The sequence below is a fragment of the Anopheles nili genome, chromosome 3 (genome assembly GCF_943737925.1).
Source record: "Anopheles nili chromosome 3, idAnoNiliSN_F5_01, whole genome shotgun sequence".
Taxonomy (NCBI): Eukaryota; Metazoa; Arthropoda; class Insecta; order Diptera; family Culicidae; genus Anopheles; species Anopheles nili.
In genome coordinates, this window is record NC_071292.1 from 44,027,714 (window position 1) to 44,044,103 (window position 16,390).

A 16,390-nucleotide genomic window follows, 5' to 3' on the forward strand; every position below is an offset into this window, starting at 1 on the left:
TGCGACCGAACGCGCGAGTTTTATTTTTCCGCCAGCGCGCGACGAAAAAAGAACGCAGTGGTGTTGGTGAGCGCACGAAAAAACGCCACCTCGCGCGTGATTCGCTGACTCGCTCTAACACCCGGCGCGAAGCACCGCCCCTTATTCCTAAACCAGCGCAGCGTTCTGTCACTTCTGTACTCTCACTCGCTCTAACACGTGGCAAGGTGGCCTCGCGCACGCTCCCGTACACGAAAGAGACCGCAAACCGGCTGCGTGTGTGCGCCGGTGGGTTGATCTTCGATGGGTTGATGTTGTTTGCGGCGCACAACGGCCACCACACGGCCACCAGTCGGATCGGAGCACTCGCCGTTGCATCTCTCGTTCGTCGTCGTCGACGCGTGAACTAGCGAGCGCCGTTTGACGGTGGCTTTTCTTTCGCGATTTTCCGCTTGCGCAATAATTTGTGTGACACATACGCGCGCGTGGCCAGCAAAGGCATCGGCAGAAACAACAACAACAACAAGCGGTTTCGCGTGACGTTTCGTTTGTGCAAAACATTTTCCACCAAAACTGCCGGTGATCGCCGGTGAATCGGAAAAACCCGTACACTCGCGTTGAGTCCGCGCAGCTTCGATCAAGTCGCCTGAAGGATGTCCGAAAGAAACACGGTGCACGGTGGATAACAGTGCGACAGTGGCGTTCCTTTGGTTGGTTGGTTGCGAAAAAAAAGGTCGGTAAAAAAAGGAAAAGGAAAACAAAACAACCGTAATACAACGCGTGCGTGCGAAGAAACGATACTAGCAAAAGCTGCGAACAGATCCGCCGAGGGAAAATCGGGTGGAAAATAATGTGCGCGATCGCTCGCCGGTGAACCAAAGCGAGTGAAGTTCGGTTCGTGTGTTGTGTGCCGGCCAAAGTATGCCACAATAGCACCCGTAGGCTGCAGCGGTCTCGTGTCTCGGCCCATCAGAAACGAAGAAAAGAAGAAAAAAGCGAGAAGCAGCCAAAAAAAAAAAACAACCCGCCCCGGTGGTTTGGTGCGGTGAAAATTTCCGGAAAACCGGAAGCGAACGCACGTTGCGCGAAGTGTGAGCTCTCGATCGATTGCGACCGACAGCAGGCAAAATAAAAATCCCGGTGAATGATTGAGACAGTGCTAGGAGATCGGCGTTCCAGCGGCTTTGCAGTAGCAGCTGAAGAGAAAACCATGTCACATTTTCCCTTCCGTGGCTCGCCATCCGCCCAGGTAAGTTGTGTCACGCAGTCGAGCGCGTGTGGTTGTGTCTCGTGTGTGGATTAAGTGGGTGAAGCGAAGGAAAGCCCCCATCTTTGGTCCTTAAAGGTCCTAGAGCAAGGTGTGCTAAATCACGTGCTCGTTCTTTCTGAGTCACTTTGCTGACTCAGACGCCATGCTATCATCGATCGAGCCTCGGCAGCCCGATTTAAAGTTAAAAAAGGCAGTTAAAATGTCGCCGGTGTTTCGAGGGAAAACTCGAAAAATCAGACTCAACAGCACCCCCGGGGGTGCCATTTTAGAAGCCCGTTCCCCAAGGCCTTTTCCCCACACCCGGAACACGTGTGATTTTGTGGGTGGAAACGGGCGAAAAAGGGCCCATTTGAATTGTGCGTAAAGCCTACCCCCAGTCTCTGGGGTGCAGTTTAGAGTCGCTGGCAGGAGCTTTACGCTTTGATTGAATCGAGGCGAATGAAATAACAGAAAAAAAACACATGCAAAACGGTTCACGTCCCCCCACAGACTCGAAACGTGAGCAAGTGTGTGTGTGTATTCAATGCGTGTGTAGGTGTGTCCTCCTGCGGAAAAGGAAGAACTTGCGTCTTATCGACAGGCTCTCGTTGTTCTTTTTTTTCCCTAACTTCCTCTGAACCGTCTGCAAAAGCGACTCTCGGTTCCGGTGGAGCGTTTCCGTTTCACGCAGGCTCTGCCAGCAGGAAAATGGCCCCGACAAAAAGCCACCGAGGGAGTTGAAAAGTATTGATTTTTTTCAAACCCACAGCCACAGCTTCGCATTTTCCCCGAGGGCACTGCGGCAGCGCGCGAATTTTATGGGAGGTTTTTTACAGGGTTTTTTTTGTTGCTATTCACCAGAATTTTTGCAAATCCGACAGACGCGAGTGGAATCGGCTCGCAAGTCGAGGCCTTTGTGTGTGGGTGGGTATACATGCCGAGGGGGGTTAGGCACATTCCTATTCACAAGGACACATGCCGAGCCCGTGTGGGTGTGACGAAGTGCATTTTCCGGGCCATTCTCAAAACCGAGGTCAATCGCGTCGAAGGGCTTTAAGTGGCGGAGAAAGAATTTTAGTTTAAATGCAAAACAAAAAAATGCCGTCCTTTCGCTCACCCTTTAAGGTGTGTCCTCTTAAAGGAGCGTAAGACAGCCATGGTTCTGTTCGCTTAATGCCTGTCGAAAGACGAAGCATTATTTCATCCCCCGGATTGGATCGATACGATACGAAATGTCCTTTTCCGCACAGGCGCCAGCTCGTGTGAATGGGTTTTCACCGTTTCAGCGCCTACTCGTCCGGTTTCAGCGCCTACTTCGCAAAACGTGACCGGAATAAATGCCGAAACGATTTCAATGCGCTTCGCTCGGTGAGCGATTCCGATTGTGGTGCTGATTTTTCACGGAATCTGGCAGAAGATTGAAGGCCGGAATTGTTGTGGCGAATATTTTTCTCGAAAAATTCGTTGGAATTGGGTTGAGGAAATAGTTTAAGCATTCCTTTCTGGCGAAGGCTTTATTGCGTTGTACCCAAACTGGATTATCTCGTTAAGCCTCAAATGCCCTGCCACAAATGATTACAAAAAGAAAAGCGCGCGTACACGCGTCACCAACGCTGATTCAAAATGCATTTACGTAAAACGCAAGCTAGATCGGTACAAATTGTGCAACAACCTCGCAGACAAAGGCCCCAATTAGCTAGCCCGAAAAATGGCGTGTAAAATTAAGGCCGACATCAGGAAAAAAAGCTTCACCAAAATACACGGGCGAATTTCGGCCCCGATTTTTCGCAACCTCCGTTGCGTTTATCGTGGCATTGCAAACTTCTCTCGCGCGTCGCCTCGGCGGACATAAATTAACCAGTTTGCTCATCTTTAACGCGCGATTGCCAGATTTACAGATCAGCGTTGGTCGTTAATCACCACTGGCTAGGGGGTGTTTGTGAACAACGGTCGATATAAGGCGCAAGGTGTTAATTAAAAACTGTTATCTCTCACTCGTTTGGCTCCATTTGCAACGAAAATCATTATCATTGTTCGCTGTCGCGTGTATTGCGTCGTGGCATTTCATCGAACACGGATTTTCCTCTTCTCCGGTGCTGCACCGAATCCGGTGTTGGAAAACCTTGTGGAAAACCTTGTGACTATCGTCGGGTTTTTGTCACCAGCGGAAAAAGAAGCTATTCCACTCCACCGACCAACTCGCTCGATTTCTCGCTGGTAATAATTCTTCCCGCATGTTGCTCGCTGGCAGTAAACTAAACTCCAAAAAAAGTTAAATAATTTCAGCACGCCTGTCGCTCGTTTTTAATTTAATGCCTACCTAGAGAAAACTTTGCTCCAAGCTTGTTCCACCTTCCGGCGTCCCTCGGGGTATTAATCAACTGCTACACAAATGAGTCCGCTTCTCCGAAAAAGGGCCATCGGCAGTTCTCGGTTCCCGTAAGCAGGCCCTTTTTGCCAGCAGATTTGGGCCACGACAGAACACGGCCCACAGTCGGGGTCGCTAAACTTTTCCCATTTTACAAGTGATACACTTGTTCTGCGTAGTTTGCATAAGATTCATTCAGGGCGAGACCATCCGTGGAGCTTTTTCCCGGGGCAACCAGAGCACCACATTAAAAGCAAGTAGCTGTGGAATTAGCAGAAAACGCGAAGTCCTCCCATTCCGTTGTTGAACAGGCGAAGGGCGTGGGTCCGTTTAGTCGTCCCTTCCAGCACCCGCGGGTGCCGTAGCATGGGAGCAATGTTTTACATTTTGCATAATTATCAGCATTATTAGTGAGCGAAGAAAACTGCCGGCACCGTTTGCTGCCGAGCAACCGAGCGTTGTGGTGAGCCCCTGTTATTATCGAGCGGCTCTTGCACGCTTAACGCCCACGTAAAATCAAGACATATTCTGCAGCAGTTCTCTTTGATTCATTCGTGGCTTTTCGTGGCCCACCACAAAAGACAAGCCCACGAGAAGGCAATGTCTTGAGACAAGTCCCATACCCCCATTGGTGTTGGGAAGAAAAGCGTTGGAACGCAACAAATCCTTCCGACGGTAATTTGAAAGGTGACGCAGTAAGCCATGGAACAGAGTTTTGCGAGCAGTTATGGCGAATGAGAGGAGTTTGTTTTTTAAAATTTACTACACAAATAAATTCTTGTACTTTATGGTGCATTTGGAATGCTTCAAAACACCCATTTGGTTAACAACAAGCACGAAATTGAAACAAAAATCACATGCCAAGCGAAATTTGTATCACTCGAGCTGGTGTCATCCACGCGATCCCGCCAGGAATCAGATTAATTACAGTTTTACCCAAACCGGCCCTCGGCATTTTCCAAAGCCCAGCCTCCAGCAGTGGCCCAGTGAAGTAACAAGTAAAGTGTGCCGTGGGTGGTAAATTGTAGGGGCGGTCCCGGTCTCCGGGTGATACTTTAATTTAGTGCCCTTTTTTTTCGGGTGGGTGGGCTTGGGATTCAGTTTTTCCTTCTAAACCGTGGACTCGGTCGCTCGAAAAGAGGCTGCTGCCTTGCTTTAATCAAATGCCACCGAGCCAACGAATCAGCAGCAGTGTGAGTGAACTGTGTGTGTGTGTGTGTTTGATCTCAACCTTGTGTATGTGTGCCATGAATGTGTGTGCTCTTTCCGGGACTCAAAGACGGTGACGGTGTGAAATAATCGATTTTGACTTTGGGAATGATTCCCGCACGCAATAAAACGCAACCAATAGACCCATCCCAAGTGTATGTGTGTGTGCGTGTGTGTGTGAGTTTCGGATGGAGCACCTCCTCAGGGTCTTTCACAAACCCCTCACCAACCCCTTGAAAAAAAACCACAACATAAGTCCATCTGTGGCGCAGTCTTGGTCCAGCTTCTTCAGCACACTTGAAAAGGGAGGAGGCCTTCGTTTAAACTTAACTTGACGTGTATTATGATAACTAAATTTACGAGCTACGAATCTTGCCTTCGATGAGCCGTTCAAGTTGTCCCCCCCAGCGGCCACCCTTCCAACGAGAGAACTGATTCGTCTTGCGTCTTCGTCAGTGCGCGCAAATACCGTAGCAAGGGTATACCAAACGTCGTCACCTACGTAGGACGTCTTGAATCCCGTGAGGGGCTGGCGTTACGTTGTGGCAACAGTTCCAGTGTGGAAAAGAAGCTACAGAGAAGAGGGCGCACAAAACGCGGCCCAACCTCCATCCGGCCAGGCGCGTAATACATTATCGCTGATGAGTTTGTAAATGGTCCAGAAAATAGAGCTGTACCTCGAGAGGAGCTGATTCCCTCGCCTTTTTTTTTCCTGTTGTTGTTGAAGCAACCAACCTCTCGGTGCGCATTCCACATTCGCTGGAATTCCCCTACCCTAGGGGCCTTTGGAGCACCAAAGCTACAATAGCGCATTAATAACGTGTGTGAGCGCGCGTCAGGTCTTCTCCCCAAAAAAGGGTGGGCTTCAATGACATTTCGGTGGTGAACCGATCGCTTTTTGAAGATGGGTGGGAAAATGCCGTCGTTTTCTTTCTTCTCCCATTCCCTGTTGCTTTCCCGAAAGGTGCCCATCACCTGCCCAGGGACACTCGAACCAGGCATCCTCTTGGACGTTGGACTTTAAAGCTTATACACGCACAAACCCTCTAGCGGCCCTCTAGCGGTGGACAAAGGCAACTACGCGCGATCGTCGACTCCATTACACTCCGCTCGATCGCCGCGATTTAAAAGAAATGTTTTTTTTCCACCTCAAGAAAAAAAAAACCCCCCACAAATCGAAACAATGCGGCAACAAACCACCAAACGCGTCTTTTGAACGGCTGAACGGCTGTTGCTTTCCGAAAAGCCTCTTCCGAAAGCGAACGGGGGGAGTACATCTTTATTACCCGTGCGCGAGGTCTCTGGTCCACTTGAAGCTGTATTTAATTACCTCCTGCTCCTTGCTGTGGACGGTGGATTTTGTTATTGGCACCAAGGCACCACTTCGCGTGCTAATAGTGTGTGGTTCATGTGGGCTCATGTGTGCGGAGAAGCGAGTGATTCGACCGAACGAAAGAGTGCCCATTAGCGGGCTCGTAATGGGGGATTGTAATTCTTATTGAAATTTTATGTTAATGGTCTTCAGCTCTTCAGCCAACCTCGAGCTTCAACTGAACTCGGTTGCTGGCCGGTGGCTCGATCGAAACACGATCAATAGACGGACGCGATCGGCTTGTTAACCCAAAATGGAGCCCCATTCTTTTCACTCGAGCATCGTGCGTGAAGTGATTGAGTGAGATGCACACGCACGGTTACGCATCTTACGCCAGCCGGGGATCTATGTTGAGAGCGCCAGTGAGGGAATGTTCGAATGAATTCGGTGGTTTTGTGGCAATTCGATTGACTAATTTGTCAGCAAACGGTGTTGCACAAAGCAGCTCATTTTACGGGTGGGGGTGCGTTTTTCGAAATTGGTCTGCTGGCGGCTCCATAATAAAACCATCGAATAAAGTCACATGGAGGGCCACAAAAAGAGCAAGGTTTCATTGATTGAAAGCACCAAAGCAGCCCTCGAGTTCTCGATCAAGCGATCGAGCAACAAAGTTCGCGAAAACCGGCCCAGGGCGTTGTGTAAACAAGCTTCACTTGTTCGTTTCAGAAGTGGACGACTATTTGTGGCACGTAAAGTCGCATGTTGCCTGGCTGTTAGTACTTTTTGTTTTGTTCGCGTTCTCGACAACTTCAGTCAACGAAAACATCGAACGTTTATCGAACCTACGTGCAAGGTTGATGGGGGGATTTTTTTTTCGTGTGTGTGTGCAACGGAAGGTCCGACGGTGCGCGATCGCGATCGAAAAACGATCACTGGTTTCGATTTACGCTCGCGTATCGAGTTTCCTTCCTTTTGGGGGCCCATTTGAAAAAACAGTTTCTTCCGACAGCGAGGAAAATCCGACCGGATATGGTCAATTGCACCACCTGCACCTGGGGGGAGCGGTGGTTATAAAAGCGAAAAATTGCAACTATCGTGGGTTGAAAAAGAAGAGCAAAAATCCCTTACACTGCACGGAAACCCTGGCCAGGTGGTGAGTGTTGTCGAGCCGATTGAAATTCAGCTACCGGTTGTCGTGCGGGAAGCTAACACACGTCAGCAGAAGGCGCTTGAATTGAACTTGGGAAATCATCAAATAGACGGGAGGAGAGAGAAAAAAAATGCGTTTTGAGGACCCAAACAGGCTGGAAAAAAAGTAGAAGTTCCATCGTGCGATAAACCCACCAAAAAGGCAACCGAGAAAAAAAAAGACGCCAGCTAAAAATTGGTGTATTGGCGCGGAAATAAAATTGAAGCAATCGACAACACAACAACGAAAAACAGCAAAGAAACAATCATATCTGCAGGATGTTCAATAAAACGAAATACTACTATAAAACCTGGGGCAAGAATAAAACCAAAACAATTTAGCAGACATAAAAAGAAACCGCTTGTAGAGAGAGAAAAAGAGAGAGAAGAAGAAAAAAAGAAGCCCGCGTGTGTGTGACTTGTGCAGTCGCCGGGACAGTGCGAGGCAGGAAATAGAAAGGAACACAAAAAAACCCCAAAAGAAGCGTGATGATGCATAGCGAACAGGGACAAGCAAGGATAATAAAACAAAACCAACACAAACGCACACACACACACGGGTGGGTCGAATAATCCCTCCCACTCCCCAAACAGTCCACCAGCAACCATCGTCAGTGGGATTGGCCCGCGAGAGGAATGAAATTGATTACTCATAAATTACGATAAATTGCCAAATAATTTCCGGTGTATGTACTTCAATTGTTCGAGCCGTTGTTTTTGGTAATTTTTTTTGTTTTTTGAAATGGCCGACGATCGGCACCGACTCCGCGCGTACGAAACGAAAGGGATTGAAGTAATAAAAGCCATGCCCAGTGCCCAGTTTGAGCGGTTTTTTTAAGGGAGGAAAATAAAAAAAAAGTTGATTAATACGCAAAAAATACTTTCGCGGCGGTATTTACTCGACAAGCGATCGTTCGCAGGACCGACACAAATAAATATCGAAATTGGGAAATAGAACAGCGTGAGGAGGGAGAAAAACGTGTGTGTGTGCGACATCGAAACGATATAAATAATTAAGGGCTGGATTTTTCACAATCAAAAGAGACACAAGAAAATAATGCGTACACAAACAGCATTCCACCGATTTCTAACACGCATGCGCCAAAAAAAAAGAAAAGAAATAGCTCCAAACCCCCTTTAATTCATTGTTCGAATTTATGCAAAACTGAAAACACACACGCGCGGCTTTTTATTTTATTTTTTTTACACGAAGCAAAAGTGTCACAAGCGAGAAACAGCAATCAGTGGTGGAAAAGTAAACCTCTTCGAGGGCGCTTCCATCGGCGCTTGCTAGACCAAACAACGAGGCTGTATTTTTCTCTCTCTCTCTCTCTCTCTCTCTCGCTCCATGCCGGGATCGAAGCATGCTGGGAATTAATGCCAGCGCATTAGCGCACCGAATGCGGCTACGAGACAGGAAGAAAACGGAACTCGTCCGTTTTTGTGCTGACGTTTCGCTTGCAAGCGCCCAAAAGGGTCGCACAGTCGGCAAAGTCGACAAACAGCAACAACACCAGCAACACCAAAGGCAACAAAAAAACAAGTCGACATCCGGACGGAAGTGCCCGATCGGGAGGAAAGGGGTGTACAAATTAAACTACATACGATCGGTCGGTAGGACATGGTTCGCTCGTTTAGTCAAAACACGACCTGGAAAATGATTCCTTCGCATCTGTGCCTATTTCTACGCCGATGTGGAGCTCGAATCGATCGATCGTGTGGCTTACTTTTGGATCGGTCTTTTCGTGTTTACCGCTCGAAATGTGTCACGATCACGATCCGAAAAAACAGCTACAATTTATTGTTTAATTTGCAAAACCCCGCTCAAGCGTGTGGTGGTGGTGTAAAAAAAAAAACAAACCAAAAATATCGAGGCAACTCTTGTGCGCTCGCTGTTTACAACAAATAAGCAAACTGCGGGCGTTGGGGAATTTACTTCGATTTGGGTAAATAAATATGACGAAAGCGAGCGAAGGGTTTTTGAACAAATATTTTTGCCATTATTCGCTTGCGTGCTTGATTGATGAATGAATTTTTGACAGTTTATGGGACTTTGATGAGTCGTCAACCAAGTGCGCTCGAGCGCCGATTCATGGCTTCTTGGCTTCTTCCAGAGCCTCACTGTCCCCCGGGAGTACGTGGGAAACAATGGTCCAATCTCACAATCACGTTCCCCGTCATTAGCTAATTGTGCATTCTCCGCTCGTACACGATCGCCGATGAGTTTCGGGTTGGGGTTTGGATGACACACATCGCAACATTATCAGCATAAATACCAGCTGTGCCAGGTGATCGACCATCCCATACGCGGAAAGATTTATGAAACCCGTGCTCTGGGATGTCGTGGCCAAAAATTGAAGCGCAAGCAACGCGACATCGCGATCATTCCCACGCCAAGATTTATCGAAACCGGTGCAATATCGCACATTAGCGTCCATTAGAATCGACTTAACGAATCGTCAGCCGCGGCTTTTTGTCATTTTCTCCACGATTCCTGCCGGTGCAAGGAGGTTCCTTTTTTCTTCGGGGCGTTTCTGCGGGACACAAGAACTCGCTCTCTCTCTCTCTCCTGATTTCGTCGCGATCCTCGTTGATCGCTATTCCGCGTTCGGTGGCGGCTGATCTTAAAATCCACATCGAAAAAAAAGAAAACAAACGGAACAAAAACCCCAGACCCCAACACGAACCGGCTCAACTTAGAGAGAGAGACCCCGTTTAGAAATGTATCAAATATCGCTGATTACCTTTTTCGGGTCTGGCCGTTTTTGTTGTTGTGTTGCTGTTGTTGTCGTTGTTGTTCCTCGTGTTGCCTGTCGGAGGGTGTTTTTTTTTCTTCTCCACCTTGGCGGCCGGCTCGCTTTTGGGGCGGTTTCTTCGTGGAAGAACGCGACCGTTTGCCGTGTTGAAAGGCGATCCAGATTCCTCAAATTGATTGCTTATGGGGTTCATAATTCTTCACGCGTCGCCGGGGTGGTGGTCAGGTCCTCACGGAAGGGCTCCCCCGTCGTCGGCCAGGAGCAAAGGTCCACCTCGGGCCATTCGCGCCTCGTGAAACAAAAGGAATGCTTTCCTTTTTTTTTCTTCTTTGGTTTGCTTGTTCTCGTGACTGGCAACACGAACGCGTGGTGAAGGATAAGGAAGAGAATAAAGACCATGTGTGGGAGAGAGAGAGAGAGAGAGAGAGAGAGTGAAGTGGGGAGGGAAGAAAAACAGATGGTTGATTTCAATTTACACCTTTGTCATCGGCTCGAAATGCAAAAGGCACAAAACGGCCACGAAACGAAACCGAAACGTGGTAATTTGGTCACCTATTTGGCAGCTGAGACCCTCGGAGGGTTGACGTGCGTGCGTGTGTGTGGCTGTTTTTTAACCATCTCTAGCGCGATCACCCCTCAAAGAAACCCCCTCACCACCGTGCCCAGAGCTCCATGCCTTTGCGTTGTATCTATTCAGGGAGTGCGTCTTTTGCGCCTTGTTCCGTTCCAGCAGCGAGCGATAACTCGAGATTGATGAGCTTTTCCGTTTGACGTTTCGACTGTTTGCTCGAAACGGACGCCGGGATCGGGGCCGAAAGGATCGCATCGGTGACTGGAGGTTGGCTGCGATCGCATCGCGCGCTGCTTTTGTCAAGGGCAATTAGCACGGAAATTTATAGCTTTCCTTCCCGTTCCAGGGTCGTGCCGGCCTGCGTGGTGTTTAGTTTGCACAAACCCCCTCTTCGCGTTCTCGCGTCTGGCGTGTGGTTTGGAAATGTAACGAATTAAAAACACACACACGAAAGAAAAAGGCAAACACACCCGTTTTTTGTCGTTGTTTTGCAGCCCAAAAACATCAAACTGACGTTAGATCGAGCGTTTGGCCGTGCCGTTCGTCGATTGTGACGCGTGTACTAAGTGTCACTCGCGAGCCGCGTTTACACTGTCGAGTTGCAGAGGCGAATTAATCGATTTTTAGTAAAACCTTCTGGTTTTTGGGAGTCTAGCGCTAGCGAAATGAGCCACGGACTGCCGGTTATAAAGCGATGACATTTACACGTCATTCGCATTATTTTTAGCTGGTGCTTTCTTGTTCCTAACCCCTGCTCATGGGGCTCTTTCTTCGCTATTTGTGAACAATATTTTCGCACAAACGGGAATGGAACAAAAAACCCGCGACGCATTCTTGCATTTTCTCCAACGAAAACAAGCCGACGAACAAAACTGAACAAACGGCTCGAAAGGGTGTTTTCCCATCTGGTGGTAGGCATTGGCATTTTAGTGCAAAAAAAAACTCGATGAAGTTTGCTTTTTTTATCGTCATTCCCGCACACTCTCTCTCTTGCGTCTTGGGTGACCCTCACGCGCATTAGCATTATGCATAATGCGTGCCCCGATGCAGTTGCACTTCGGTGCAGCCGCCGCTGGTCATTCTTTCGTGCGTTTTGCCGATTGTAAGTACATTAACAGTGTGCGGGTATTATTTCTTATTTTTTTCGCTCGCTCACTTGCTTGCTTGCTTGCTTGTGCCCACGAAGCGCACACCGGCGGCGGCGGCGTCATGTAAGAATGAAAACACTTCTTGAGGCCGCGATAGTTGCACCGCATTTTCTAGTACCACGATCGTGATCGTGCGGCGAGTTTAATTAACACGTTTATTGTATATAATTAATATTAGACTGCCGGGCTGGTCGAACAATGTACAGCAATAAATTTTAACAAGTAATGGCATGGCGTGATTGTTCGAAATGCTTGAACAATCATTTCGAACAATCACTGCTTCAGCGTAGCGGATCACTTACCCCCGTCCGAAGATGGTCTCAGTGTCCGTGGTAGCGATTGCGACGTGTCAGCAAAAGCGTTTCCGGCGTTGTCTGTCTGCCGATTGCGCGATCGATCGTACATCGTACCAACAGACCCCAAAAAAGGGCCACGATCCCTTGTTCGGTGTTCACCGTCACCGCGTTTGGCACCCATGGCATCAAAGGTGAAGGGCTACTCGAAAGACACACCAAACAAGCATGGGTCCCTTGTGACATGCGGAATTGAATCGTAATTAGTGCCAATAAAAATTGCTTCATACGAGTGCGCATCCCGCGCGGTTAGCTTCCGCCATGTACAGCCATGGCTGTCCCGTTCCACAACCAACCGAGGTGGTTTATGATGGCTTTATTACATTGCCTTCAACGCGGCGTAATTGAGTCTCGCACGTAAACCCTTTTTCCGAATGTGCAAACACCCGCGAGCGCGCGCGCGATCGCGCACACGCCGGTTTCTGACGTGAATCGGAAGTGCTCGAAAACCACCAAACCGCGAGCCAAAAGCGAACGAGCGGTGGCCCTTTAGCCTTGTGGTGGATGTTTTGCCTCCCAATCCCCCCTTTTTTTGTTGTTGCTTTATTAATCGCGGGTGTAATCGATAGCACACGGCACCGAATGTTAAGAAGCAGTGCCGATCGCGCTTCCGTTGGCTTCTGTGGTACGAAATTCTAACGTGCGAGCGAAATCCATGTCGTTTTGGCTCAGCTCGTAAGGGCCTCACCTCGTAATGGGTCGCATTCACGCACGTAACCGGGAGCCCTTTTGAAATCAAGCATACGATCCAACCAGACATTCCGTCCGCTAAGGGTAGCGATAAGTGAAGCAAGAAAAAGAAAAATAAAATAAAGATACCCAACAACTTCTCGAACGACAAGAAACGCATCAAGACGCGAACCGCGCGAACATGCACTCTTTGCGGGGTTTTTGCTGCTATTCCGCCCTTTTCCGAACAACGATGCCGGTGGTGTTACATTGCGGTGATCAATCATTTCACGGTTACCCGCCAAGACGCCCGACCAAAACTGAGAGAGAGAAAAAAAAAACCGGACCCACCGAAGGCAAAGGCTTCCGGTTCACGGTTTTTCACAGCGACAACACCAACCAACGACACAAATTGACACAAACCACCTTTTTTTGCCGCTGGGCTGACACATTGTTATCGTGTGGGCCGCCCATTTTTATTTCGCTCCTATCGGCGGTCCCGGCTCACGTGAACGTGTCAAAAGCATATCTTAATGCAATACGTTATGCTGATGATGCCCCCGGTTTGGTTTGCTGGCGGCAGATTCTGCTGCCTTTTTAGATGGGTGGCTCTCGGTGTGTGTGAGTGTTTTTCCGGGCCACTCTTTCAGGTCTTCGGGTTGTGTTTGCAGAAAAAAAAACGCACTTTCCCACACGCCGGCACCTGGAGCAACCCATCTGTATCAGGCATATTTGCACCGTTTTGAGCTGAAGAGGGGAAAAAAAATGCGCCCTACGTCCTAATCCTGTCGGTTGTAATGGGAGTTTTGCGGTCTCTCACTCCATTGCATTCTTTGGCATTCTCACTGCCCTTAGTGTGTGCGTGCGCTTGCACTAATTTCATAATTACACCGACCACCGCCAGGAACGGAGCCACCGATGGAACGAGTTAATTGACTTTCAAGTGAACTATTTGAAATTCATGCTGCCCCGGGCAACGCGCGCACACATTGACTGCCTTAAAAGGTTTCCCGAATTAGCTTATCTTATCGCAAATGCAGTGCTCCCAGTTCCTAGCACACGGCCGGGTATCCCTTGCCCGGGAAACCGGCTCCAAGAAAGCCCGCGTGACACTCGCGGCTGGGCGAATGATGCTGCAGGTTAGAGCCGCTTAGGGAAGCGTGAAATGGAAGCGTTTGTAATTGCATTACCTCATCGAGTCGCGATTAGCGCGAGCACACAACATTATTATTATTATCCGCTGGCAACGCTGCCATCAAAGCGATCAAAGTCGGTCAGCAAAGCGTTCGCGAGCGGCGCTAATCTGCGCCTACTAATGTGCCTTCATTTTGACATCGACGGCTCGCGGTTTACAGTTACCACTTCAATTCGCCACGGTTAAATGGCCACTAACGGGGAAGCCGGGTACTTTCGATGTTTTACAATGGGTGGCGTTGGTTCGTGCGTTGCGTAAGGTGCATAATTTTCGAAACGCTACTCTCGGGAATGGAAAAAAACAGCACCTACGGAAATGAAATGAGAGCTTTTACATCTGCAACTACCCCACAAACACTGGCTGGCCGGTCTGTACTCGATTTGCGCTCACGATTTATGCTCGCAATCAGTGATTTTATTGCGATCGAACCACAAAACCGGTTGCCGGTACGGGGTTAATTTGTAAAACATTCTTGTCACCCGACCAGTTCCGCCGCCGTTCCTTGCGATCGCGCGATCTCTCACGCACGGAAAGCAACGCTTCATTATTTCGCTGGCGGTCTTCGAGACGCTTTTCCTGCCGGGTTTCCGAAAAGCCCCGTGCGTGGTAACGCAAAACCGCGAGCTGGTTTTAGATCGATCGAAAAACCCGCCCCAACCGTTGCGTCAGCCTTATGGTCTCACTTTCAGCGGTGCGCAGTTTTGGGCTAATTTATTGCACGGTGTCTTTTCGGACATTTTTCTTTTTTTTTTGCTCTCTTCTCTCCGTATGCTTTTGGCGTCTTCCGTCCAGCGACGGACTGCACCAGACGCGCTTGATGTGACATTTATTTGAAAGTTTAAGTGGACTGACCACCCTACGAGGTCCGCCGCCGGGTGATGACATTCTGACCTTTCGCGGCATTTCGGACCCATTTCGGCGCCGTCCTGTTCGCGCGGGTCGTTTTATTTAGCCCACCAAACGGAGAAAAATAGAAAAAAGGGCCATTTGATTTACGAACACACGCCTGTGTATATCGGGGTTGGCAGGAAGCAAAATTTAGAAGCGGCAAAACAAAAAAAAAAACCATGTGACTACGGAAGCACTCGCAACTGCAGCGAAACCCGCATTAACACCGTACCGGGCGGTTGCATTTTCTTCACTCAACTTCTCTCGTTTCTTTCGCGTTACAATTTTTTAATGTTTTCTTGTTGCTAGTTGTCACTTTTATTATGTCTGCGCTTGCTGGAGTTTCGTTTCCCGGTTTTTTTTTCGCCCTCCTCCCCAGAAGCGGCCACCAAAACGGATGCATTCGTTGCACCTTTTTTGCAATTCCGATCGAGCAGGGGGTGTGTGTGTTTGCGGGCGCATTTGTTCGACCACAGCGACCCCGATCGAATCGTTGGTGGAAAAATGTGTGGATTAGCAGCGGGCACACAAAAGGGACGGTAATCGATTTACTGGCCGGGTTGTTTTCTCCCTCCATCGATCGATCGATCGATCGATCGCCTGGTGAAGTTCCGCACACCGGAAGTATTAATATTTATGGCAAAGCGCAACTGAGCCTGAAGGGAAGTGGAACTGAGCACAACACGGATCCGACACGATTTCGAAGCGTAGCAATCGCTCCGAAGCCCGGGTTTGGTGGTGGATGAAAAATTGGGCCTATTTCCGCCGATCGTCGATCGAAAGCGGGTGTCACAGTGGTGGTGGTGGTGGTTGGGTTCTATCATAAATAAAAAATGTTGTGACAGCTCCAGTTCTGAGGGAGAATGAATTATAATCACATTAAAGTCCATCACCATCAAGCTCGCACCGAAACACCGTGGCACGTGAGTTTTGTCCCTTTTCTGTGCCACGGCAGGACACAGCGTTTGTCCTTCTTTTTTTTATTTTTCGTCCTGCAAACGGACCCCGGACAACCGGTGCCCTGGAGGTCAGAGGACAATTGAAAGGTAAAACCAACAGAAGAGCGAAAAACCACAAAAACTATCTGTCTTTTGTCAGCACCAGCGGCTCGACGCTCGAACACCGGGGAAGTGTTACAAATGCAATGGGCCAAGCGAGCGGAGCACGTTGTAAAGGACAAGAAGAAGAAGAAGAAGAAGAAGAAGAAGAAAGAGAAGTGAAAAAAGGACGAAACCCCCGGGAACCCCGGAAAACCGAGTGCTTATGCTTAGCGCGGGATAATAGCCCGTAGGAAAAATAACACACATCATTGCCTAAGCAAACAAAAGTCAAGCCAACTGCCGCTGCCGCAAACACGCAAGCCGAGTGAGTCCTGTGCCGGGGAGTGTGTCCTTTCCCTTTTGCCCCCTTTTTCGGGTTTGCGGAACAGGATGTTTATCCTGTTTGCGGTGTCGGTGCGAAAGGGCCCCGCGGGAGATGGTCTCGGAAAAATCAGTTTCTTAATA

General features: G+C 48.9%; 1 protein-coding gene across 1 annotated transcript in view; it reads left to right on the top strand.

Annotated features, from left to right (window-relative positions):
• Positions 1-443: 443 nt before the first annotated feature.
• The window catches only part of LOC128726950 (homeobox protein araucan), a 50,485-nt gene continuing 34,538 nt past the window's right edge, over positions 444-16,390 (top strand). The window contains exon 1 of the mRNA XM_053820799.1: positions 444-1,228. Coding sequence (XP_053676774.1) covers positions 1,124-1,228 — 105 coding nt within the window. The 5' untranslated portion in view covers positions 444-1,123. The remainder of the gene's footprint in view (positions 1,229-16,390) is intronic.